The sequence below is a fragment of the Scomber scombrus genome, chromosome 17, assembly GCF_963691925.1.
Source record: "Scomber scombrus chromosome 17, fScoSco1.1, whole genome shotgun sequence".
Classification (NCBI taxonomy): Eukaryota; Metazoa; Chordata; class Actinopteri; order Scombriformes; family Scombridae; genus Scomber; species Scomber scombrus.
In genome coordinates, this window is record NC_084986.1 from 3,043,679 (window position 1) to 3,071,289 (window position 27,611).

Genomic DNA, 27,611 nt, shown 5'->3' on the forward strand with positions numbered 1-27,611 from the left:
ACTTTATCGACCACTGACGGTGTTTCTTCTGAAGTTTATCCTGCAGAATGATAAATAAATGCAACAGAAAAGCTCGTTTTTAACGTGCTTTTCCACTGATGGGACATGAGCTCCATGTGCTGTAAACACTGAAGCAGACATACAGCAGCGTACAGTACTACTGGAATAGCAGGAGGGTTCAGAGCTGAGGTACATATATATTGTGAAGGATCTCTGGCGCCACACTGTGGTGAGATGTAGTAGTACATCTCACCACCAGATATAAATGTTTTTGTTAAACCTTTATTTATTCAGGGGGAAAATCAGTGAGAGCTGATCACATTTACACCTGGAAGCTGCCCAGTACAACCAGTCTGATCTGAGCAACTCCACTGGAGCAGGTGGGGTTAAAATTGATCCTGTCTGTTTTGACTGTTCCTTCTTTCCTCCCTTCCTTCCGTCTCTCCTTCCTCCCTCCCTCATTCTCTCTTCCTTCCCTCCTTCCTTCCTTCCTCCCTCCCTCCTTCCTTCTTTCCTCCCTCCCTCCTACCTTCCTTCCTTCCTTCTTTCCTCCGTCCGTCCATCCTTCCTTCCTTCCTTCCTTCCTCCCTTCCTTCTTTTCTTTCCTCCCTTCCTTCCTCCCTCCTTTCCTTCCTTCTTCCTTCCTCCCTTCCTCCCTTCCTTCTTTTCTTTCCGCCCTTCCTTCCTCTCTCCTTTCCTTCCTTCTTTCCTTACCTCCCTCCTTTCCTTCCTTCTTCCTTTCCTCCCTTCCTTCCTTCCTCCCTCCGTTCTTTCCTTACTTCCTCCTTCCTTTCCCCCCCCCCTTCCTTCTTTTCTATCCTCCCTCCTTTCCTTCCTCCCTTCCCTTCCTTCCTTCTTCCTCCCTCCCATCCTTCCTTACTTGCCTCGAGGACAACAGGAGGGTTAAGGGCCTTGCTCAATGGCACCTTAGTGGTGATAATGAAGGAGGTGCCAGGGCAGCTTCATCACTTGTCCTGCCCTCCCAACACATACCTGCTCCTCTAACCTTTAGGCCACCACTGCCCCAAGTTATCTGCATGTTTGAAGTAAAAGAAAGATGAAGCTGTGATGCTCTGCAGTCTGCAAATATGACACATTCTTAAATATTTTTATTTGTTTTAATCAGAGAGTTGATGGATCATGAGGCGGTGCTTCTCATCTCTGGTGTTTAGTTCACACTGGACATGAAGAGAGGAGGTCTGACTCTGTCTAGACCATCAGAAATAACCTCTATATTCTGCTGCCATATTGATTCTGATTTGACTGTTTTTTACTAAGAGGTTACTGCCTCACTCTGCCGTGCAGCTCTACTGTAATATGAAGGGGGAAATTGATTGGATTTGGTCGGCAGATAGTCAGTAATAACAGATTAAAAGGCCTCAGGGCCCTCGACTGTTCGGGCCCCTGCAGCTTGTACCCGATGCAGTGATCCTTCCATGAGTCTGAGGGATGCGCTGTGCTGTGGGAATCAGCTTTTATCCCTTTTTTTTTTTCAATTAACTTTTAATTAACTGTATTTATTTGGAAAGTTATTTTGTCCTCATGATGGTGTTTTGACAGAAAATTAACACAGATTCATTCAAAATGCAAATGTGTTATAAGTTTTCTGTTCTCTGACTCATTTAAAAGTCACATTTTTTATGTTTTATTTTAATAATTGATTTACTTCCTTTTTCCATTTTCATTGATTTAGAAATGTTGCAAATTTCAGTCAAACATGTGGTCAAAATTAAAGTATCCAATCCAACCTAAATTGGTCAAAGATACCCAGATACACAACATTTCACATAGCTGATCGGACTGATAGAGGATCTTCTGATGATAATATTGACGAGGAGATTTCAGCTGTATTGTTAGAAGAAGACACGTAGCTCTCTAGAAACACTTCTTTATTCTTAGTTTCCTTTGATAAGTTATCAATATAGTTAGTAGACATGCTGGTGATCATAAAACAAATCAAATGCAGCAGTAAATCAAGAAATATTCATTATAGAAACATGAATTATTTTCCTCCAGGGTCATAAATGTGTACCTATTAAATCTGTCAGGAAACAACCTTCTGGGAAGCTCTTATTGTGTAAATCCATCAGCTGATCCAGTTAATGTAAAGTTCATGTTTATGTTTGTGTAGTACTCAAATCTGACCAGAAGATGTCAGTAAAGCTCTTCAAAGAGGATTCATGAAGTCAGTCTCTCACACAACAGGAAACCAATTAGAGGCTCAACTCATTATGTAAATATCAGAGGTGAGGATGGTTGATGCCAGACTTTACTGATGATAGTAAATAAAGATAACTGCATGGTAGAAACTATGTCACCTACATGTTGATGCCCTCAAAAACATAAAAAACATCAAAAACATCTTACTCTACCATCGTACAGATCTCTTGATGACTTGATTGAAACGTGTAGATCTCTACTTATGGAGTTTATCAGCTTAACCTTATAATACTATGTTTGCTAATCATACTATTGATTATAATCAGTAAAAATGTCCTTTGCAATATCGGGTTAAAGAACAATTAGTCCCATTAAAAGCTGTGCACAGACTGAAGCAATGGAGTAAAAGTGCATACTGTAGATTAACTTCATTCTTTCCATAAAGTCACATCAGAGATTTTAGTTTTGCTTTGATGTTTAAAGACCTGCTGGATGATAGTTCTGACATCCTGTAACTCTATAGGAGCCGAGCTTCTCTTTGCACAGTAATCATAACGGCTGATGTCCAGTATCTCAAACACCAGCGCAGTTCTTCTGTCTGTTTAGAACCAGTCTTGCTTATCCTGGTTTTTGCCTCATGAGGTTTTGCAGCATTGACGACTGGAGATACGTGACAAATATTATAAGCTTTACTACTAGTCTATATGTTACTTTGAAGCCACTTCAATAAAAAATCAAGGTTCAAAGCAGAATGCAACAGAAAAAGCAAATTGCAGATACATTATGATATTTTAATAATAAAACTCATCCTATTGATTTACAATAAGTCCATAAAAATGGTCACTTTTGCACAAACTAATACAATATATTCATACTTTTCCTACATTATTTCTTGGTACTATAACTCATATTCCCTCCAACTCTTCCAATAAGAGTGATATGCTGCACTGAAAGATCCTGTTTTACATATTTTGTGCAACCCTGCATCAAAATCAATGAAGTAAGTCACTTCTTTCTTTGCACTGCTGGTATGTTTTTGACATTTTGACATTTTTACAGGCACAGTCTCTCTGGAGTCTCATTTATAACATTTTGCCACAACTCACAAAGCTTCCCTTCCCCACAGTTTGAAGGACAGAGGAGGAGGATCGTCTCTGTTTGATTCCAGAGCAGATTTATATTTCTCAGGAGGAATGATAGAGTAAAACTAAGTCAATGCAATTTATTTATTTAGAGCACATTTTAAAACAACACATGTTAAATAAAGTGCTTTTGCAGAAAGATTTATGGGATTATTTGATTGGTTGGTTACAACCAAACAAACACATGAATGATCCAATATAAACACAGGAAGCATCAAATAAAAACACTCATAAATAAGAGGATATAAGTAAATAGTCAAGTCGAGTCGAGGAAGGAAGGAAGGGAGGAAGAAGGAAGGGGGGGGGGGGGGGAGGAAGGAGGGAAGGAAGAAGGGAAGGAAGGGAGGAAAGGAAAGAAGGAAGGGAGGAAGGAAGGACGGAGGAAATAAGGAAGGAAGGAAGGTAGGTGGGAGGAAGGAAAGAAGGAAGGAGGGAGAAAGGGAGAAAGGAAAAGAGGAAGGAAGGCAGGAAGGAAGGAAAGAAGGAGAGAGGAAAGAACAAAGGGAGGAAGGTAGGGGGAGGAAAGAAAGAGAGAAGGAGGGAGGGAGGAAAGAAGGATGGAAGGAAGGAAAGAAGGACAGAGGAAAGAACAAAGGGAGAAAGGTAGGGGAGAAAAGAAAGAAGGGAGGAAGGAAAGGAAGGAAGAAAGGAAGGAAGGAGGGAAGGAAAGAAGGACAGAAGGAAGGAAGAAAGGGGGATGGAGGAAGGAAAGAAGGAAGAGAGGAAAGAGAGAGGAAGGAAGGTAGGGGGGAGGAAAGAAAGAGAGAAGGAGGGAGAGAGGAAAGAAGGAAGGGAGGAAGGAAAGGACGGAAGGAGGGAAGGAAGGATAGAAGGACAGAAGGAAGGAAGAAAGGGGGATGGAGGAAGGAAAGAACGAAGGGAGGAAAGAGAGAAGGAGGGAGGGAGGAAGGAAAGAAGGAAGGAAGGAAGGAAGGAAGGGAGGAAAGAAGGAACAGTCAAAACAGACCCGGGAGGACGACAGGAAGTTTAAAGCATAGAATAGAAACACAAGCAGCAAATACAATACAAACTAATACAAAGTGTGCATGACATCATGAAGATAGCTAAGAGGTTAAAGAGAAGAGATGGATCTTTAGACGGGTTTTAAATGCAGACTAATGAGGAATTTATGGATGAAAAATACATTTATTGTTCAGAAGTTTGATGTAGACTGAAACGTCGAACAGAGATTCATTGTGCATTTTGTGTAATGACAATAAAGATTCATTCATTCATTCATTCATTCATTCATTCATGAGTCAGCATATGAACAGTATGTAAGGGTTAAGGCTGCTATCAAATAAAACACCAACAGCAAATATAAACCAGAAACCACACAATAATTCCTCTGCTGATACATCTTAATGAAACTACAGTGTGTGTGTGTGTGTGTGTGTGTGTGTGTGTGTGTGTGTGTGTGTTTGTGTGTGTGTGTGTGTGTGTGTGTGTGTGTGTGTGTGTGTGTGTGTTTGTGTGTGTGTGTGTGTGTGTGTGTGTGTGTGTGTGTGTGTGTGTGTGTGTGTGTGTGTGTGTGTGTTTGTGTGTGTGTGTGTGTGTGTGTGTGTGTGTGTGTGTGTCTCAGGGCTCACTGGTGTGTTTTAATAGTTTTTGGACAACAATGGGGCCAATAGTTACAGAGGAATAAAGTACATCAGGTCATGGATACACAGACCATATGTTAGTGAGATGACTCCATTATAACTTTCAAACATTCATGTGATTTATTCATTTTGGGTTCTTGAGCACAAAATACTTCCTGTAATCAGCTGGTCAGACAGACACATGTAAAAGACAAAAATGCTTTTAGGCCGATATGAGACAGAAGCAGTTTTGGGAGTGGACCCTCCCTACTGTTGGTGTGTGTGCCAGAATGACAGACAGACACAATCTGGAGGTGTTTATTTTAAGTTTAGTGCATTCCCAGGGCCCAGATGGCTCTCGACCAAGTGCACTAGCTGTGGAAAAAATTGCCACTGTTTCCATCTTTGCTGAATATGTTTACATGTGTTTATCTCATTGAAAAAATACAGCATGTGGTTTTTGGACTGGGAGCTCTGATAGATATGAAGAACGTTCCCCTGGTGCAAATATCTGCTTGGACATCCACTACTCAATGTCTCCATCCTACTACAAGCATCTCATGTCTTGTTCATGAAGAGTGTGAGATCTGTTGTAGTGAAATGCTTTAGATAAGTTCTGACCTGATTTTTTTTAAGGTGGTTGCACTTTATTAGTTATTGTTGAAGTTAACCCTCCTGTTGTCCTCAGGTCAAGGAAGGAAGGAAGGAAGAAAGGGAGGAAAGAAGGAAGGAAGGAGTGAGGAAAGAAGGAAGGATAGGAGGAAGGAAGGATTGAAGGAAGGAAGGGAGGAATGAGGAAGGAAGGAAGGAAGGAAGGAAAGAAGGAAGGAAGGAAGGAAGGAAGGAAGGAAGGAAGGATAGGAGGAAGGGAGGAAAGAAGGAAGGAAATGAGGAAAGAAGTATGGAAGGAGGAGGAAGCAAAGAAAGAGGGAAGAATGGGAAGAACGAAGGAAAAATTAAAGAAAGAGGGAGGAAGGAAGGAAGGAAGGAAGGAAGGAAGGAAGGAAGGAAGGAGGAACAGTCAAAAGAGACGGGGTCAATTTGACCCAGGAGGACGACAGGAGGGTTCAGAAGGTTTCAGTTTGTATTGAACCAAACTAGTTCAAACTGTTTCCACGTTTAAAAACCCCTCTTCCCATCTTTGGTCATAAAGCAGATCGTTAAACTCTGGTATAAATATCTTTAGTCTTCACAGAATCATTCCTGAATGCTTTGCGACTCCAACTTTTCATTTAACACCAACATCAGATCCAACTTCCCTCCTCCCTGAAGTCTAAATCTTGGGAGAATATTCACATGAAAAAAAGTACATCTTTTTTTAACAATTCAAACAAAACGTCCATTATTTTAGGTCTGAAATGGACTTCCTGTCGGCCTTCCACTCCATAAAAAAGCCATTCATTATTTTACAGACTTCCTGGATAACAGACAGACCACATCAGTGCCTTAAAGCTATTCATTCTTTCCCTTCCTTCCTCCTTCCTGTCCTTCCTTCCTTCCCTCCTTCCCTCCTCCCTCCTTCCTTCCTTCCTCCCTGCTTTCCTTCTTCCTCCCTTCCTCCTTTCCTTCCTTCTTTCTCCCTTCCATCATCCTTTCCTTCCTTCTTCCTCTCTTCCTCCCTCCTTTCCTTCTTTCTTCCTCCCTTCCATCCTTCCTTCCTCTCTCCCATCCTTCCTTCTTCCTCCCTCCCTTCTTCCTCCCTTCCTTCCTTCTTCCTCCCTTCCTTCTCTCCTCCCTCCTTTCCTTACCTTCTTTCGTCCTCCCTTCCATCCTTCCTTCCTCCCTCCTTTCCTTTTCTTTCCTCCTTCCTCCCTCCCTTCCTACCTTCCTCCCTCCTTTCCTTCCTTCTTTCTCCCTTCCATCATCCTTTCCTTCCTTCTTCCTCTCTTCCTCCCTCCTTTCCTTCTTTCTTCCTCCCTTCCATCCTTCCTTCCTCTCTCCCATCCTTCCTTCTTCCTCCCTCCCTTCTTCCTCCCTTCCTTCCTTCTTCCTCCCTTCCTTCTCTCCTCCCTCCTTTCCTTACCTTCTTTCGTCCTCCCTTCCATCCTTCCTTCCTCCCTCCTTTCCTTTTCTTTCCTCCTTCCTCCCTCCCTTCCTACCTTCCTCCCTCCTTTCCTTCCTTCTTTCTCCCTTCCATCCTCCTTTCCTTCCTTCTTCGTCCCTTCCTCCCTCCTTTCCTTCCTTCTTCCTCCCTTCCTTCCTTCTTCCTCCCTCCCTTCCTTCTTCCTCCCTTCTTTCCTTGACTCGAGGACAACAGGAGGGTTAACAACACCTCGACATTTGCATAGACTTCCTTTCAGTGGGTTTAGTTTTTGTTGAAACTTTACAAAGAAACATTTTTTCCAGGTATTTATTTGGCAAGTTGTTTTTTTCTTGTTTTTTTAATATTAATTCCTTTAGTCTTATAAAACTTTGCAGCATTTGTGGCTCTTTTGAAGCTTAAGTTAAGAATAAGAAAGGGGGAATTTTAACCCTGTGTCACATTTTCTGTCAGATTCTGTTCAATTTTTTGCCTCAAAAAAGAAAAAAACAAATTATATTCCCATTTTGATGTACTTCTCATTGTTAATTCCACTCAAAAAGGCCATATAATGTCAGCTCCTCCTGTATCTCAGTGCCAAGTAAGAAGGAAGGAAAGGAGGGAGAAAGGAAGGAAGGAAGGAAGGAAGGAAGGAAGGAAGGAAGGAAGGAAGGAAGGAAGGAAGGAAGGAAGGAAGGAAGGAAGGAAGGAAGGAAGGAATTAAGGAAGGAAGGAAGAAGGAAGGAAGGAAAGGAGGGGGGAAGGAAGGATGGAAAGGAGGGGGGAAGGAAGGAAGGAAAAGAGGGAGGAAGAAGGAATGAAAGGAGGGAGGAAGGAAGGAAGGAAGGAAGGAAGGAAGGAAGGAAGTAAGGAAAAGAGGGAGGGAGAAGGAAGGAAAGGGGGAGGAAGAAGGAAGGAAAGGAGGGAGGAATGAAGGAAGGAAGGAAGGAAGGAAGGAAGGAAGGAAGGAAGGAAGGAAGGAAGGAAGGAAGGAAGAAGGAAGGAAGGAAGGAAGGAAGGAAGGAAAGGAGGGGGCAAGGAAGGAAGGAAAGGAGGGAGGAAGGAAGGGAGGAAGGAAGGAAGGAAGGAAGGAAGGAAGGAAAGGAGGGGGCAAGGAAGGAAGGAAAGGAGGGAGGAAGGAAGGGAGGAAGGAAGGAAGGAAGGAAGGAAGGAAGGAAGGAAGGAAGGAAGGAAGGAAGGAAGGAAGGAAGGAAGGAAGGAAGGAAGGAAGGAAGGAAGGAAGGAAAAGACTCATAAAGGCCATATAATGTCAGCTCCTCCTGTATCTCAGTGCCAAGTATGTACAGAGCAATGCTGTAAGGAGCTGCGGAGCATCACTTAACATTCCCTGTGAAGAGCCGTGCAGTCAAGCAGCGTAACCTAACAACCACACAGAGGAAACAAACAGAGCTGAAGGGTCCGCACTGATAAACACAGGAGCGCTGACATCGCTATGATTTAGGATTAATCACATTTCCAAAATAGAGACACCTGCAACGACACACACACACACTTGTCACATTTAAATTTAAACCGCAAATGCAAATGTACAGACACGTCATCACTGATGTGGGCCGGACTCTACTGTAGGAAGTCTGTAAGATGATGAATGGCGTTCATCATCTCTTCTCCTGAGCTTATGATTGAGCTCTTATATTTTAAAGCACTTTACATTTTAAATCTTTCATTTGCACTGTACAGTATGTCCTTTTAATGATTTTAAAGCAAATCATTATTTTATGCTACAACCTTATATTTAATGCTCTATTTTAGTTTATTGTGTTTTTATCTCTTTCGATTTTTCTGTACTTCTTTTTTATTTTATTTTTTATTATTACATAATAATACATAATTGTATGTTTTCACTATTATTGAGTTTCATTTTTATTTATAAATTGCATGTTTTTATGTTTTTTATTTCCAATTCTTACTGTTAAATGTTGCCATTGTGTATGAAATGCCCTGTATAAATAAAGCTGCATTGCCTTTTGGAGGAGGGACGTTTGATCTGATGTTGGAGTTAAATCAAAAGTTGGAGTTGAAAAGCATTCAGAAATTATTCTGTGAGGACAAAAAGTATTTATACCAGATGTTATGATGTTGTAGCTTTTAATATCGGCCTCTTGACCAAAGATAGGTGGGCTGATTGTCATATCATGTCATTTCCAGGACAATACAAGGACACACTTTTAAATTATGAACATATAAAAAGAAAGAAAATTGAGAGAAATTAAACATCAGGCTGGGTGACTTATATGCTGTATATTATTATAAATCCTTAAAGTTAATTAAATGTAGTATAAGCTAAGCAGACCAGTGTGTAGGATTTAGTGGCATCTAGTGTCCAAGTTGCAGATTGCAACCAACTAAATACCCCTCACTCTCCCTTTTAACCCTCCTGTTGTCCTCGAGTCAAGGAAGGAAGGATGGGAGGGAGGAAGAAGGAAGGAAAGGAGGGAGGAAGAAAGGAAGGAAGGGAAGGAGAGAAGAAGGAAGAAAGGGGGAGGGAGGGAGGGAGGGAGGAAGGAAGAAGGGAGGAAGGAAGAAGGAGGAAGAAGGAAGGGAGGAAGAAGGAATGAAAGGAGGGAGGGAGGAAGGAAGGAAGAAAGGAAGGAAGGGAGGAAGAAGGAATGAAAGGAGGGAGGAAGGAAGGAGGGAAGGAAAGAAGGAAGGGAGGAAGTAAAGGAAGAAAGGAAGGACGGAGGAAAGAAGGAAGGAAGGAAGGTAGGAAGGATGGAGGGAGGAAAGAAGGAAGGAAGGAGGGAGGGAGAAAGGAAAAGAGGAAGTGAGGAAAGAAGGACAGAGGAAAAAAGGAAGGGAGGAAGGTAGGGGGGAGGAAAGAAAGAGAGAAGGAGGAAGGAAGGAAGGAAGGAAGGAAGGAAGGAAGGAAGGAAGGAAGGAAGGAAGGAAGGAAGGAAGAAGGAAGGAAGGAAGGAAGGAGGGAAGGAAAGAAGGAGGGGGGAGGAAGGAAGGAAAGGAAGGAGGGAAGGAAAGAAGGAGGGGGGAGGAAGGAAGGACAGAAGGAAGGAAGAAAGGGGGATGGAGGAAGGAAAGAAGGAAGGCAGGAAAGAGAGAGGAAGGAAAGAAAGAGAAAGGACAGACGGAAGGAAGGAAGGAAGGAAGGAAGGAAGGAAGGAAGGAAGGAAGGAAGGAAGGAAGGAAGGAAGGAAGGAAGGAAGGAAGGAAGGAAGGGAGGAAAGAAGCAACAGTCAAAACAGACGGGGGTCAATTTGACCCGGGAGGACGACAGGAAGGTTAAGCATGTAGGAGGACATACGATGGCTGCCAAATAGAGTCCATCTCTAGATCATGTGTTTGGTTTGTCTGCTCTGGGCCACCGTAGGATCTGTGGAAGAGGACCTGCTTCCTCTGTAGGATATAAAGACTCATTCTAAAGTAACACAAACACATGGATTCTTATTTTCATGGTGGACTATTCACTGATTAAAACACAACTATGAATATTATATTATACATCTGTAAGTCCTGTTCTGTACACACTGCTCCTTTAAAGCCTGTCGTGACAGATGATTTGATCTTAACAGTGGATCAACTGATTATGTGTGTGGGAGTCAGTGAAGCATCTCTCAGCTCTACTGAGTGGTTTAACCTTTTTCAGCTCAGTGGTTTTATTTTATAACTGCTTCATTTTCATTTCTGACATTTCATGAACCAAACAGCTTAATTAACAAGATTAACCTTCCTGTCGTCCTCACGGGTCAAATTGACCCCGTCTGTTTTGATTGTTCCTTCTTTCCTTCCTTCCTTCCTTCCTTCCGTCTGTCCTTTCTCCTCCCTCCTTCTCTCTTTCTTTCATTCCTCTCTCTTTCCTCCCTTCCTTCTTTCCTTCGTCCATCTCCCTTTCCTCCTTCCTTCCTTTCCTTCCTCCCTCCTTCTCTCTTTCTTTCATCCCCTACCTTCCCTACCTTCCTTCTTTTTCTCTGTCCTTCTTCCTTCCTCCCTCCTTCTCTCTTTCTTTCCTCCCCCTACCTTCCTACCTTCCTTCCTTTTTCTCTGTCCTTCTTTCCTTCCTTCCTCCCTTCCTCTTTTCCTTTCCTCTCTCCCTCCCTCCTTCCTTCTTTCCTCCATCCTTCATTCCTTCCTTTCTCCCTCCTTTCCTTCCTCCCTTCCTCTTTTCCTTTCTCCCTCCTTCCTTCCTTCCTTCTTTCCTCCATCCTTCATTCCCTTCCTTTCCTCCCTCCCTTCCTTCCTTCCTTTTTTCCTTCATCGTTCATTCCTTCCCTTCCTTCCTCCTTCCTGTCCTTCCTTCCTTCCTTCCTTCCTTCCTTCCTTCCTCCTTCCTTCCTTCTCCTTCATTCCTTCCTTCCTTCCTTCCTTGACTCGAGGACAACAGGAGGGTTAATAACACACAAAAACAAATGACAGATTCATTGATATTGAAAATGTTATGATAGGCTACCACAGATAGACAAGGAGGACTGTTAGTGACTCCTTTCTTCCTTCCTCCCTTCCCTTCCTCTTTTCCTTTCTCCCTCCCTCCTTCCTTCTTTCCTCCCCCTACCTTCCTCCCTTCCTTCTTTCCTCCCTCCATCCTTCTTTCTTACTCCTTTCCTTCCTTCCTTCCTTCCTTCCTTCCTTCCTTCCTTCCTTCCTTCCTTCCTTCCTTCCTTCCTTCCTTCCTTCCTTCCTTCTTTCCTTCCTTCCTTCCTTCCTTCCTTCCTTCCTTCAATCCTTCCTTCATTCCTTCCTTCCTTCCTTCCTTCTTTCCTTCCTTCCTTTCTTCCTTCATTCCTCTCCTTCATTCCCTCCCTCCTTCCTTCTTTCCTCCCTCCATCCTTCCTTCCTTCCTTACTCCTTTCCTTCCTTCCTTCCTTCCTTCATTCCTTCCTTCATTCCTTCCTTCCTTCCTTCCTTCCTCCCTTCCTTCCTTCCTTCCTGAGGACAACAGGAAGCTTAAAAAGATTTTACAGGTTTTTTTTCTTTACTGAAACTGTTCTTCGACAAAATCATCATATAATAAAACATCCAAATATTAGTTTGTACAGGTTGCAGAAGACAAGTAGAAAAAATATATAAACTGAGTTAATCTTCATATAAGGAAATATGAGGAAACTGGAGTTTAATCAATGTATTGTTTGACCTCCTTTACTTTAATGAGGATGAAATTCAGCCAATACAATGAGATGATTTGTAGTTTTTAAAGCTGATAATTAAATTTAGAGTGACTACCTTTTATTCTGAACTGCACATATTTCCAAAATAGAGCAGAACCTTCATCAGTGTGGCTGTTCTTCCATAAAATAAATGAACAGCAGCCTCATTGCACTAAAATGTACAACTGATATAATCAATATCCACATTTTGACCCATTTCATATCTACTGATGCATTACGTCACCCGTGGGGGCGGGGTTTATGCAAATTGAAGGAGACGAAGCAAAGGGCGGATGTGAGCCTCCCATCATCCTCCCCACCCTTCACCACCACCACCATCATCATCCTCATCCTCCTCTGAGGTGTGTCCGCAGACAGACAGTCACACACTCAGACAGCCGCCGGTGGAAACGACTGGACCGGACCTCTCTCCTCTTTCTCTCTGTGTGTGTGTCTCAGTGCAGGATAAACAGATCATGGCGTCAAAATGTCCAAAATGTGACAAGACGGTGTATTTCGGTAAGCGCATGTTTTTCTCTCTCTCTCTCTCTGTGTGTCTGAGCAGCTTTATTATAAGAGAAATAAGGAATATTAAGATTAGAAATGAAGGTTTCTCATTGAATAATAGCCTGATTGTTTTTGTTTAATCCCTCATTATAGTTTAATTCCCAACACGTTATTCAGTCTTTGTTTAATGACCATGCAGCTGAATTACAGCCTGTATGGAGGATCAGAGATGACCAATAATAATAAAAATAAAAGGTTTTATAGATTTATTTTACATGTCTCACAGACTCCACAGAAACACCTTTTTTTGGGATAAACATTCAATATTGTGGGGATGTAATTAAGGCTTCAGCTAATTAATCTGTTGATGATTTTCCTCTATTTATGAATCAGTTGTTTGGTCCATAAAATGTCAAAAAATGGTGAGATATGTCGATCACAGCCTGAGATGACGTCTTAAAATGTCTTTTTTTGGCTCCGATAAACATGCCACAGCCCAGAGTTATTCAGTTTACAGTCATAGAGGGAAAAAAAACCTTAAATATTCACATTTTCTTTTATAAAAAAAGACTCAAAATGGTTGTCAAGACTACAAGATTATTGAAATAGTTGGCACTGATTTACTTAACAACTAATCGATTAATTGACTAATCATTGCAGCTCTAGATGTGATTATGGCCTAATAAAAGATATAATATAATATGAGACTATGAATGAAATATTTGAACACATTTTAGGAATAATATAGTAACATTATACTAGGTCTTGGATCAGCACTTAAAGGGTCCGATATGAAGTTATTATGAGATGCTTTACTCAGTCTTACCTGTAAGAGTCTAATTTTGGCCAGTGATATGAATGATGAAACACCAATCATTAATTTGGGGCAAAATCATACTTAAATAAAAAATATATCTTTAGATCACATCAGATGTTTTACTTGTTTTCTGATATTCATTGATACTTTTGTTCTGTAGTTATAATAACTTGTACATCCAAAGAAGGGCGGAGATCAGATTTGGTTTTGACAGTTTATTAAAATCCCACTGAGGGATGAGGAACTTTTGCTAACAGTCAAACCAATCTGATCTCCTGGTTATATGTGAACATTAATACATAGTCTGCATATAAGGACGTAGCAAGGTGTGACGTCACCGGTTAGTTTCATTGGAGCCAGTTTGAAGCCCAGAGTTGCAGTTGATGGTCGGCTCCTTTTTGGCTGTTTTGGAGCCAAGTATTTCTAAATTAAGAGTGCGTCGTGTTGCCTTTCACGCTCCGGAAACACGCCCCGCTACATCGAAAGGACGGGGCTAATATTAGCTATCAGGGCAGGTATTATAATTAAGTATCATTAAACAACAGTCTGACTCAGTGTGAGTGCCAGAGCAGCGAGTGAACCAGCTGTCAATCACAGCTGTCAATGGAGCAATAATTTCCAAAATGACCACCAGCACACTTATTAGAGGGCTTGAACTTAGAGACTGACTCATTGAAAATAATGATTAACTAAGTATTTCCAGAGAGAAATTGATGCTTTTTGAATGGGAGTCAATTGGTGGCAGTTTAAGGTACTTCTGAATTGACTTTAGCCTCAAGTGATGTAAGTTGTAGCTTGATTTTACAGTCAAAAAACCTTTTTTATTCCTCTCATTGTCAAGTTTTTATTATGTAGCCAAAGTGACCTCTCTTTTACCTGCACATGCACAGTAACTAAGTCCGAATATACACTTATCTTTAGACAATAATCAGGCTTTAAACACATTATTCCATTGCCAACATAATTATCATAACATTTAAATTATCATCTATATGTAAAAAATTGATACTTATGGTCAGATTTGGCTCTTACATCGACCACAAAGACGACACACCTGCAGCTTACAATACAAAACATCAAGTCTCAGCAGGAATATTACAGTAATACTACAAAACCATGAGGTATAAACTCTCTCCTGAATACCACAAACACACTGAATATTACAGTGTTGTTCCACCGGGGACAAAAACAGCTAATCTAATCACCCTCCTAACTGTAATTATCCTGAGTCTGGTCTGCGCTGTCTGTGTTTATCCTTTCCAACAAGATTACCGGCTTGGATGTGAAATGAATGTGACAGTTTCTTTCCAAAAAAAGTCCCCAAAAAATGTCTCAGCTGGTGATTCCCAGACTGCCAGACTGGGAACAGAGTTATGCATCACCCATCTCAGACTGTAATGGGTTTACTATCTATGGATAAGATTACAGTGGACCATTAACATACTTGTGAACTGGCTGCTAATGATAAATCAACTTAACTTTTACATTTTTTTAGACTCATGTCCATCTTTAAATGTAGGTGGATGTGAGGTGATGTTGGTTTGGTTGTTCCCTCGTTAAGCAGTGTACTTTAATCCTCATTTAGTTAACATGAGAGGCAAAAAAAGAAGGTATTAAATGTCCAAAAAGCGAGTTTAGTGATCGTATATCATTCTTTAATTTAATTTAATTTTGGAGCCACACCTCAAGGCGTGGTGAATTATTTATGAATCGCACATGCAGGATATGGATCGATGTTCTTTTTTGTTCTTTCATTCCCTTCATTACTCCGGAGAGCAGCAGCAGTGTGCCAGGATGAACCTGCAGGGCGTGGTTTGCTGCTGCTGCTACTCGAAAGTCTGTACTTAGTACTGTATAATGCATAAAGGGAGGAAATTGTATGTTAAAAGAAATCCTGCATGTTTCCTACAGCTGTGTGAGCTGAGAAATGCATCAAACTGCTCAGAGATTGTTTTTTTTAGGTATTTGGAGCTCCAAAGCTGTCAGTATCAATTTAGTCTTTCTTTGACACAATTAAAGATTTTTATGTGGTTTTTCACATTTCATTTATACAATAGATTCATATACACATATATACTGGGTTTAAAGCAGAAAAGGATAATAAGAAAACACACAAACTGAAGCACAAAAGGGACAAAAAGCTAAGAAAAGGGGAAAAAACGGAGGTATTATCGATTAACGTATAACTAATCAATCAACCAATCAATTGATTAATAATTGCAGCTCTAGGTATGATTATGGCCTAATATTAATGTAATCTAAGAGCAGGAAACCTAGAACCTATCAGACTATAAATGAAACATTCATAGGAATATCATTAAAGTATCAACATAAGAAGTTTTGGATCATATTGCACTTAAATGGTCGATAAGCAATTTACACCAATCAAAAGGGAAGAAGGTAAAGTAAATAAATAAAAACTTAAAGGAATATGTTTTATAGGGGAAATCAGTAAAATACAGGATCATAAGGAAAAACTGTGGTTTAATGTGATTTCCTGAGTAGATTCCTATAGATGATAAGCTAAGCAAGGCGCTCGCTGTGTGCCAAGGTGACTCTTTGTCACATATCACAGTGACAGGCCGGCCAGTGAGTCTAAGCAGGTATAGTGTCATGTCGTATCAGGGCCCCAGTGTGTCTGCTGGGATATTCTGGGAGGAGGACAAACAGATAAATGACAGTCAGTGAACCTCTCTCACCTTCTGTCCGTCCTCTCTGTCCTCAGACTCGGGGACAAAAACTTTCGAGTGGCTTAAATAACAACAACTTCATTTAGAAAAGCTGCTTCAGCACAAACTGAGGATAATGTTGTCCAACCTTTAGAAGGCGGTGCAATGACGAATTTGCTTCCAGACATCCAACGACTACGCAGACTTTCCTCCAAATGTCTGAGAGAAACTACAGTGAACATAAATAACAGATGAACACAGAAGAGACTCTCACGCTGAGCTCAAATAAAACATGTGTACATAAACTAAGTAAATAACTTAAATAAATATGGGGGGGGGAGTAGAGTCGGGGATGTTTTCTTACTTCCAATGTGCACAGAGAAGCGAAACCAGTCTGAAAAGGTCAAAGCTTAATATCTATTTTTGGAGTAGCAGCAGAAAACATGCAAAATCTACCCAGAAACAAACTTAAAATAACAAAATGTGTCACCCTGTTTGCACACAGATCAATCCTCTCCTGCATCCTCTGAGCAGGACTCAGTGGATGCAGGAAGTGATGCAGCATCTCAAACTTGAGTAATTGAGATTCATAATACGTGGCTCCTCAAAGACATTTAGAATTTGGCAACATTTATAGACAACACGTAGAGCCAAGCTTTTAACCTTCCTCACCACCTCTCTGAATGTAACTCAATTACTTACCGCCCTGTATCTATCTCAATGGATTAGACTTGGATTGTTGTGTGGCTGTTTTATCTATATGTTTGAAAAAGTCCAAAAAGGTCAAAACTCCAGCAACACTTTTAGTATTCATAACCATTTTTATTGTTAGATCAACACGTTTCAGCTTGTGGCCTTCAAGGTTCAAGATTCAAGATTCAAGATTCAAGATTCAAGGTTCAAGATTCAAGATTCAAGATTCAAGATTCAAGATTCATTTATTCTTTGTCCCAAAAGGGCACTTAGTCTGCAGCAGGTATACAGAAAAACAACACAGATCACACAACAGGTTAAAACATAACAACAAAATTAATTGATTAGAATTAACAACATGAATTTATAAAAGAAAAACTCATAAATACAAATAAAGAAATAAAGAAATACGTCCAAGCCCGGGACGGGGGGGTACTAGGATGGAAAGAGGGATAACGGGATTTTTATACCGCTGTTTAAAAGCTTTCAGAGTGCTAAAGCGCCTCCCAGATGGAAAAAGCGTATACTCTCCATACAGGGGGGTGAATTTTGTCTTGATAAATGTTGATTGCTTTGTTTAGCACCTGCTTGTTATAAAATGCTGCAAGACTGCTAAACTCCACTCCCACTATCTCGCTGGCCACCTTCACACATCTTTGACAGTGCATTCTTATCTCTAATGGGAAGATTTCCATACCAGCAAATTACAGAAAATGTCAAAACTGACTCAATTAAAGCTCTGTAAAAAAAGTCATATAAGTGATTTGTCCACCTGGAACTTGGCAAGTTTCCTGAGTGCAGAGAGTCTTTGATGTCCTCTCTAGCATACAGAGGAAGTGTTCAAATCGAACTTTAGCTGATTATCAATCAGAGTGCCTAAATATTTATAGCAAGTCACCTTCATCACGATCGTCATAAAATACATATATATTACAAAAAGATAACCAATCATGTACATCCAGACATGTATCAGCCAATAGGGCGTCTACACAGATGGGTTGGGTACATGGTCATGTGATCTCTGTCCAGAGAGGTCCGAGACTAGGAAAGAGGCAAGAGGGAGTATCCAATATGTGACATGGGTGACACCATATTTGGTCCATAAATGGGAAAAGTGCAGCTAATGTGGTGGCACATGAGGGGAGGGGGGGTTTCGTTGGAGTGGTTGCCCAATTGGTACCTTTGAGCTAAGGTTGAGACGCGTAGAATAGTGATCCTGAATGTTTAAAGCGCCATTAATTCAGATTTTTTATCTTAATCCAAATGCAGGTTGTTCATAAATTTGGTTGATTGCCAATTTAGTTCACACTTAGATTTGATGCATCTTTTGTGCTACTACATTAAAATCTGGACACATTGGATGCACTTAAACTAGATGTAATGGCCCAATAACACTGTAGATTTATGACACAGTTTATTATAACTTCCCGATGTCTGTCTCGTCTTCCTCCACAGCGGAGAAGGTGTCGTCTTTAGGGAAAGACTGGCACAAGTTCTGTCTGAAATGTGAGCGCTGCAACAAGACGCTGAATCCTGGAGGCCACGCTGAGGTGAGAGGAAGCTCATTTATTTACATTTCAGTCAATCAATCAGACGTTATTCATATAAAACCTTTCATACAGGCTAGTGTCGTTCAAAGGGAAGAGTCTGCCTGTTAAATTAGATCAGATTTCATTATAACGTTTGTGATTAATATTGTAAAAAGTTGAACTACTTGCTGTTACAGGCTGTTACATGTGGTGGAACTTAACACTGAAACCAAAACAGATAAATAACTTTTTTTGGCCTTCAACAAAAGAGAACTTAACCACAACAGGAAGTCAATGCGGTTTCCTCTTGGTCAGACTTGTACAGTCATTATACCGACTTTCTAACCACAAAGGAAGTCTGGAGGAAAGTGGCTAAAATGCGACAACATCTACTATACAAAGTTTCACTGTGAGGAAACCACACGAACTTCCTGTTGTGGTTACGTTCTCTGTTGTTAGAAAGTTTTTTATCTTCCTGGTTTTGAATATCTGTTCACTACAAGAGCGTCCGGAGCATTAATATCCATGAGCATAGGTTGAAATTCACAAGTTCACAATGCATCCTTCAATATGCAAACCTTCAATGTGTATTCAAATGCATTTATGCAATTCTAGCAAGTAAACTACGATGGTTAATGGTAGAATAAGAAAAATGTTTATACTAGAATTATCAATGCACTAAACATTACTAAAACCATGTTTAGTTTTCTGATAGAAACCTGACACTGTATGATAGATAATCATGTTATATTGTATCTATACTATAAACAGACATAAGAAGATTTTAAAAGTCAGAGAGACATAAAATTACAGCCCTACAGACATCGATGGGCAAAGCACAAAAAGACCCTTTCATGCATGAATTAGGTTTTTAGGAATGAAAATTGCATTACATAATACATTATAATGACATAAATCAACTATTTACAACCAAAAAAGTTACTGCAAGTGAAGTGATGGTGTATACGATGACCCACTAGTGTCCACTTCGGTGGTTGAAGTGCAACTATGCCATCAGAGTCCATGCATATAGAAGAAAACAGCTTCTCTTTATTTTGGGGCTTTTTGCTTTTAGTTTTAATAGTAAGTGAGAGAGGCGACAGGAAACTGGGAGAGAGAGAGACAGAGAGAGAGAGAGAGAGAGAGAGGAGTGATGTGCAGCTGGAATCGAACCAGGGACGCTGCCATTACAGTATGTGGCATGCACGGTGACCACGGTAACCACAAGGCTGTAGTGACCACTATGCATGAAAGGGTTAAAGATCCTCCACACATGTTTTTAGATACATAAAAATACTCTGCTTTGAATTTTTTTTGTCTTTGATATATAATAAGATGAATTGTCTTGTTAAAATTCTTAAAATTACATTTAGTCCTATTACTGCCTCATTGAATAAAAGTCTGAACCTATAAATATGCAAAACATTTGTACTTAAAAAAAAGTTTAACAACTAAACACAAGCAGTCCATCCTCGGTTTTTGTGCACTGGAGGCGTCAAGTTTCAACATCACACGATTGGCTCAAAAGTAGTTGTGATGTCATAAATCATGCTCATAGGTCCGTGTGTCAGATTTAAGGTGAGCTCAGAGAAACTTTCCTCCTTCAAACTCTGCATCGTTCTGCACAGAGAAGCTCAAACATCCAACTGAGGGAACAAGAAGAAAAACACATTTTTTGTGTGGAGGGTGACTTTAACTTTTTAGGACAGATGAAGTCAGGAATATTTAGATTCTGTGTCTGAAAAGAGTTATACATGGAAAGTTGAATCAAGGATATTTCCCTGGAAAAGACATTTAAGTCTGTAATATTTTAAACAGCACACACCAAAGACGTTTATGGTGCAGATTTTTGTGGGGAGCAGAGAATAATAAGATGAAGTGAGGGGTAAACAGACCACAGTGTTGGATGATATTTAGCTGTTTTTGTCACGTATTATAAATTAGTGTGAACAGAGAAAGTAGAAGAGAGCAGACACGTCGTATAAACTCCTGCAAACAAGTCGAGTCCTTCAGCTCGTTTGTAATTCGGCTTTATGAGAATCCAAACAGGCTAAAAACAAAAATGTGTTAAACTAAACTTTTCCTTTCTTGTTCAGAAAAGAAAGAAACCGGAGCTGCAGTTTAGTTAGAGACTTTTAAAGGGAATGCATCTGCTTATTATCCTTCCTTTTTATTTTTTGCAGCATGATGGGAAGCCTTTCTGTCACAAGCCGTGTTACGCCGCCCTCTTTGGACCAAAAGGTGCCGTTTCATCTCATTTAAAACTCAAAAATCAGCATTTTCTTGTCATGTTCAGGCTTTTCAAAGCAACATTTGTGTGCGTTTCAGGGGTGAACATAGGCGGAGCTGGGTCCTACGTGTACGATACTCCCGTCAACGAAGCCCCTGCAGCCGTTTCCATGGAAACAGATGCCAAACCAGAAGAGGCGAAAAGAGCCCCCGCACGGGGACCAGTGAAGGGTGAGAAATATGTGGAGCAAAAATAGAACAACTGTCATATGCGAGGAAGAGAAACTCAGTGTCTGCTTGAATAGTGTAATCTTTCAGGGGAGGAGGTATAGTTTAAGTCACATAGATGCATAAATGAATATGCTTTAAACATGTGAGGGCAGCTTTTAGAGAAGAGAAACACACAGAAGAAAAGAATAGGTCAAACTGAAAAGCAGAAATAAATGTGTGTTGCTAAGAGGTTATAAATCTGCATTTCATACTGATTATGTTCATGTATTGGTAATAAAGACAGAAGTATCCTGCAGCAAATAATGAATTATTTCCTCTCCAGCTGCAAGCTTCTCATCGTTCTCCGGAGGACCCAACATCTGCCCCAGGTGCAACAAGACGGTGTACTTCGGTGAGCAGATTTGTGTCTTCATATCTCTCTATGTTTGCAAGTATACATGTACATACAGTATCAGTGTTGGAATGTGTATAAGTGACTAATTCGCCTGGTTGCCGTGGTGACTGTCTCCGCGGTGTGCAGCTGAGAAGGTGTCGTCTCTTGGGAAGAACTGGCACCGGCCCTGTCTGCGCTGTGAGAGGTGCAGCAAGACTCTGGCTGCGGGCAGTCACGCTGAGGTGAGAGATACGACTATATACCACACTCACAGTGCTGATTTCATAATATTTCTGGTCATTTCAATACTTCTAAATGTCCACACACTGTCTTTTCTCCCGGTTCCAGCATGATGGACAGCCGTACTGCCACAAACCGTGCTACGCTGTGCTGTTTGGACCTAAAGGTACGAAATCACAAACACTCCCTGTGCAGTACAGGGAAAAAGCAAGTATAGTATTGTATATAAAGTCTGATATGTCTTATTCCTCTGTTACTGTCCAAAAACTGTTAAAAACACATAAATTATGAAGAGTTTAGTCACTTTAGTTTGTCAAGAAATGGCTCCAAACACTAATTGAACAGTGATTACATTTTCAGTCTCTGGAGAGTAGTTCTGTGTAAGGCAGCCACCACTGAGCATTAAGGCTGCTCAATTAATTGAAATCTGATCGTGATTACGATTTAGGGGCCAAACATTCTCAAAACTAATAAAATTGGGGGGAAACGATTTTTAATAATAATGAGATAGCGCACCGTTAGTTCGACAGAAGCTGAAACACACGGCGAAATGTTTTTAACTGTAAATAAAAGTGCACAGTTTCCAGCCTGCGTCAGACAAGGCGGAGTTTACTGACTAATTATTAAAAACCAGGATGTGATGTGTGAACTATCGTCATCTTAACCTGCTCAGCACTAATATCTCCGCACATTTTCTGCTGTGTGTTGCGTTAACCCTTGTGTTGTCCTCGAGTCAAGGAAGGAAGGGAGGAAGGAAGGATGGAAGGGAGGGAGGGAAGAAGAAGGAAGGAAAGGAGGAAGGAATGGAGGAAGAAGGAAGGAAAGGAAGGAGGGAGGAAGGAAGGAGGCAAAGGAGGAAGGAAGGGAGGAAAAAGGAAGGAAGGAGGAAGAAGGAAGGAAAGGAGGGAGGGAGGAAGGAAGGAAGGAAGGAAAGGAGGGAGGGAGGAAGGAAGGAAGGAAAGGAGGAAGGAAGGGAGGAAAAAGGAAGGAAGGGAGGAAGGAAGGGAGGAAGGAGGGAGGGAAGAAGGAAGGAAAGGAGGAAGGAAGGAAGGGAGGAAGGAAGGATGGAAGGGAGGAAGAAGGAAGGAAAGGAGGAAGGAAGGAAAGGAGGAAGGAAGGAAGGAAAGGAGGGAGGGAGGAAGGAAGGATGGAAGGGAGGAAGAAGGAAGGAAACGAGGAAGGAAGGAAGGAAGGATGGAAGGGAGGAAGAAGGAAGGAAATGAGGAAGGAAGGAAGGACAGGAGGGAGGAAGGGAGAAAGGAAAAGAGGAAGGGAGGAAGGAAGGAAAGAAGGACAGAGGAAAAAAGTAAGGGAGGAAAGGGAGAGGAAGGAAAGAAAGAGAAGGAGGGAGGGAGGAAGGACAGACGGAAGGAAGGAAGGGAGGAAAGAAGGAACAGTCAAAACAGACGGGGTCAATTTGACCCGGGAGGACGACACAAAGGTTAAGCAGCAGATAAAAGGCTGCTGCTGGGAGAGAAAATTAATTAAGCCGAATGGACAAGAAATGTACAATAAATGCAGCATGTTTCTAGAGTTTAAAAAAATCGTTTTAATAATCGTGACTTCAATTTTGACCCAAATAATCATGATTGTGATTTTTTCAATAATCGAGCAGCCCTACTGAGCATGCAAACATATCACAACCCGTTGTACTACATTGTACATTGCAAAGAAGAACAAAGAACAAAGAAAGGTTGTAAAAAGTAGCACAATGACAATTAGAAAAATATAGAAAATCAATAGACATATACTTTAAACAACAGAAATGTCCCCAACAACATTGTGGAATTAGGAGCCTGTACTTCAGCTGTAGATCTACAAATATTCATCAGAGGCAGAGTGCGTGGGTGAAAGCAAATAATGTCTGTTTTTGTGGCCAAGAAGACTGAAGGTCATTGAAAGACCTCCACTGTTGTCCAAAAACGATTAAAAACACATCAGTTAGCCACACCGCTGCACTGGGTGACATGTTGCTTCATTATGAGGAGTTTGGTCATGTTCGTTTGTCTAGAAATGGCTCTAAACACTAATAACAGTGATCATGTTTTCAGTCTCTGGAGAGTAGTTCATTGTAAGGCAAACGCCACTGAGCATGCAAAAAAAGCAAATAAATTCAATATAAAGCCACGAGGTTATGATAAGTAGCACAACAATCTAGCAGCTAGCAGATCAATTCATCGTTGGTTCTGCTCTGCACATGAGATTTGTTTACTATAAGAAAAATATAGAAAATCGATAGATATGTACTTTAAACAACAGAAATGTCCCCATTCTGACATATTGGAAAGAGGAGCCTGTACTTCTACAAATATTCATTGGAGACAGAGTAGGTGGGTGAAAGCAAATAATGTCTGTTTTTGTGGCCAAGAAGTGTCAAACTGAAGGTCAGTGAATAGCAGAAGTTGTACTTGAAAAGAAGCAGAAGCTGTTTTGGAAACTCTATTACTCAGACTGAAACCATAACTGTAAGAATTTGTGGTTTTTTCAGTGTCTCCAATCAGCCTTTACAGTAGAAAATGATCAGGCTTGCTTGTTGTTTTAAAAGTCGATACACCAAAATCAATCAAAAACTATTTAATTACTCATTTATCTCTATCTAAGCAGCTTTTGAGGTATAACTCTCTTGAGATTTCTGGCTCTACTCTTTTTACAGCAGGGGTGAATAAAAGTTTGCTTCTCCAGGCAACAAAAAAAAAACACAAATGAAAAACAACACTGTACTGTGTATTTAATGAAACCATGTCCCTGTAACCCTAGATAATCCCCAAAAACAAACTGTCAACAAATTGGGGGATTTAAAAAAAAAAAAGAGAAAGTAATTCCAATGAAAATGGATGTCTGTGGATTATCCAGAATACAGGATTGTGTTGCTGTTGAGTTTAAATTAAATTATATCTCAGATTAACCTTATTTGAAACCTTTCACAGAGCTATCTACATGTCTAAAAACCACAATGTCTTTTTCATGTAGGGATTTTGTTATTTTGGGTGAACTGGCCCTTTAAAAGGTGATGCCTGTGCTCTGCCCCCTCTCAGGTGTAAACACCGGCGGTGTCGGCAGCTACATCTACGACGATCCCGAAGCCGAGGCACAGCCTTGAACCCTGACGCTGCACGGAGAAAGAAACACCTCCAGGACCCTCGATGTCTCTTTGATTTGCCTTCTACAGTCATGGTGACGAACGATATGTACTGCGCTCACAGGGAGGGATGTTTAGACCTTTATGTTGTATTTGTATATTGTTTATATATCTATTTTTTGTACTGAAACAAACCTTAAAGATGTCCTCCCATGTGACTTTCAAATTTGCCTTTAAATGACCAGTGTGTATGATTTAGTGCCATCTAGTGGTGAGATTGCAGATTGCAACCAACTGAACTCCCTTCACTCCCCCTCCAAATGTGTAGAAGAACATAAAAGATCCTCTCTAGAGCCAGTGTGTGGTTTGTCCATTCTGGGCTCCTGTAGAAGTATGGCGGTGTGGAAGAGGATCTGCTCCCTCTCTCTTTAAATCCTTCACACTGGTCCTTTAAATTTCTTAGTTCTCTTTGCCAAATAATTAGCCTGTTGTGGATTAAAGCGCTTGTGTTTTTTCACTCATGATTAATACTTTTTCTGACTTTTGTGCACTTACAACTTGTACTGTATGAAAAAAAAAAAAAAGTACTAGCCCTGCAATTAATTGTCAGTGTTTCTTGGATGAGATCATCCGAGCTCTAGAAAGAAGGATGACTGTGTAGACGTAGCTCAGATATGCACAAAGATGTGGATTTTACTGAATGTTATGAAGGTGAGTTTGGGGGTCTGTTGTGAACAAAAAGTGGTCAAATGCTCGTCACGTTTTCTACAGTAAAACTGTGTGATACCAAAAACTGTCTTCAGTGTCTGTGACTTATTACAAAACAGCAACAATAATAAGTTATAACTACACGAGGCATACCTCACTGTATTTAGTAACATGTTTCATACACAAGGAAAAAAACTGAAGGGCTGCAAATAACAGTGAAGTTTATATTTTATTCAACTGTCAGATTTCATTGTTTAGTCTATAAAATGTCACACTACATTTCCTCAGAGTCTAACATTATGTCTTCAAATTGTTTATTTTGTTCAATCAGTGATTTAAAACTGAGTCAAGCGGCACATTTAAGAAGCTTGAACTAGTAGATTTGGGGTATTTTGGCTTTATAAATGACCTAAACTATTAGACTATAAAAATTGTTGCAGATTAATTTTCTTTGGATTGACAAATCAATAAATCTGATAGTAATCGGCTCATATCCTTTCAGACCTTTACATTCCTCAGAGTCCAAAATAGTGTCTTTAAATTGTTTGTTTGTTCGACCAACAGTTCAAAATCCAAAAATATTTTTATATTATGCAATATTGTCCTTTATATTTTATATATATGTGTTTTCTTGTTGTTGACACCAATGTAAAACTGAGAAAGAAGGCACATTTAAGAAGATTGAACTAGTAGATTTTGGGGTGTTTTTGCTTTATAAATGACCTAAACTATTAATAGACTGTAAAAAATGTTGCAGATTAGTTTTCTTTGGTTTGATAAATCAATTAATCTGATAGTATTTTTACTGCCACACTGCCCACAAACATCATTAAGCAAAAGCTGCTTTTCCTCCCCTCTTACGCAACATTAAGTTTCTGTCTAAGTAATTGATTCAATGACTCATACTGTTTATTGTATTAATCAGCCCGTATTGTTTCAGCACTGAACATGTTTTCATTAAAAGACTTTAAAGGGACATACCATAGCACAAAAACACACTCATTGTTCACATGGAGACAATATTGTAACAGAAAAAGGTGTTTTGATCACACATCATCAGCCAGGATGCTTCAAAAAGAAGAAATCTAAAATCTAAAGCAGCTTCTCTATTCCTCTATTCAGGAGGATTTTAATGTGTGGTGCAGAGATATGCAGACATGATGTGAACTCTTCTGGCTGCAGCAGAATGAACTGAAGCCTCACAGTCCTCTGCAGAAGCCGACCAGCACAGGTTGCAAATCTCTCCTTTATTATTGTTACATAAGAGCTTTGCACACAGCAGATTTATAGTATTTTCTTCTGCTGTTGTTGTGTTGGTTATGCTCCGCCTCAGAAAGGTAAGACCAAATCAAAAGGTAAAACGTCACTGACAGGAAGCAATCAGAAACGCCTCTTACTGGAAACAGGGAAGCAGATATTTGTCAAGTTAGACAGAACAACAAAGAAGAACAGAGGAAGTGTGGAGCCTCTGGATAAGAAAACAATAGAGTGGGACCTGCTAATAACAATACTGTATCCATATGTTTTAGTAACAAGTGCTGGTAAGCAACTAAGCACCCCCCCAACACACACACACACACACACACACGCAGAGACATCATTCTCCTACATAGTGAACTGCTTGCCACTGCCCCAGCATGATGGACTGCCTTAAAAACTTTGGATTAATTCTGCATCTTTTTTTAATCTTTAAATGTAAACTCTTATTGTTTGCACCCAGTTTTAACAAAACCTGGAAGCTTGTCCTCAGTCTGTACGAGTAAGGCATTTAGAGACTGACCTGTGAGTCTAATAATAGCTGTGAGTGGATAACCAAATACAGCCAGGTTTAAAAATATATATATATACAGGAAAAGCTTCATTTATTTTATTACTTTATTTCATTTTTATCCTATTTTAAACACTTCCAAGTGATCAATACACACACAGGAACTGATATGCACTTATATTTTATACTTTACATATTTGTATGTATTTATGTATTTTAAGTTTATGGATTCTATGGATCTTATGTCATTTCTATAACCTGTATGTCTGTTACTGGTGAGCTAAAGTCAATTTAACACCATGGTGGACGATATTCTATTCTATTTCATTTAATTGTATCCTGTTTAATTCAATCATCTCTTATTTTATATTATTTATTTCATTTTATCTTATCTTATTATTTTATTTCATTTTATTTTCATTGTATTTAATGTAATCTTATCTTATTTTATAATTTTATTTAATCTTAACTTAGTTTATTTTATTTATCTTATTTTATTTGTATTATTTATTTAATTTTATCTTATCTTATTATTTTATTTTAATTGTATTTAATTTAATCATATATTTTGTTTTATTTTATTTTATCTTATTTTATTATTTTATTTTATTTGTATTTAATTTAATCATATATTTTGTTTTATTTTATTTTATCTTATTTTATTGTGTAATGCAGCCTACAAAGGGGTGGGCATCTTATTTTGAAAATATCACACCAGAAGTCAACAACGACGTTCTTCTTCGTTGGTGAAC

At 39.9% G+C, this 27,611-nt stretch overlaps 1 protein-coding gene across 1 annotated transcript; it reads left to right on the forward strand.

Annotated features, from left to right (window-relative positions):
* The first annotated feature begins 12,461 nt into the window (after positions 1-12,461).
* crip2l (cysteine-rich protein 2-like) lies at positions 12,462-24,609 on the forward strand. Its single transcript, XM_062437184.1, has 8 exons — positions 12,462-12,535; positions 18,158-18,252; positions 20,415-20,472; positions 20,560-20,691; positions 21,014-21,082; positions 21,212-21,306; positions 21,413-21,470; positions 24,340-24,609. The coding sequence occupies exons 1-8, from the start codon at positions 12,493-12,495 to the stop codon at positions 24,402-24,404; spliced, it is 615 nt and encodes a 204-aa protein (XP_062293168.1). The 5' UTR covers positions 12,462-12,492; the 3' UTR covers positions 24,405-24,609.
* The last annotated feature ends 3,002 nt before the right edge of the window (positions 24,610-27,611 follow it).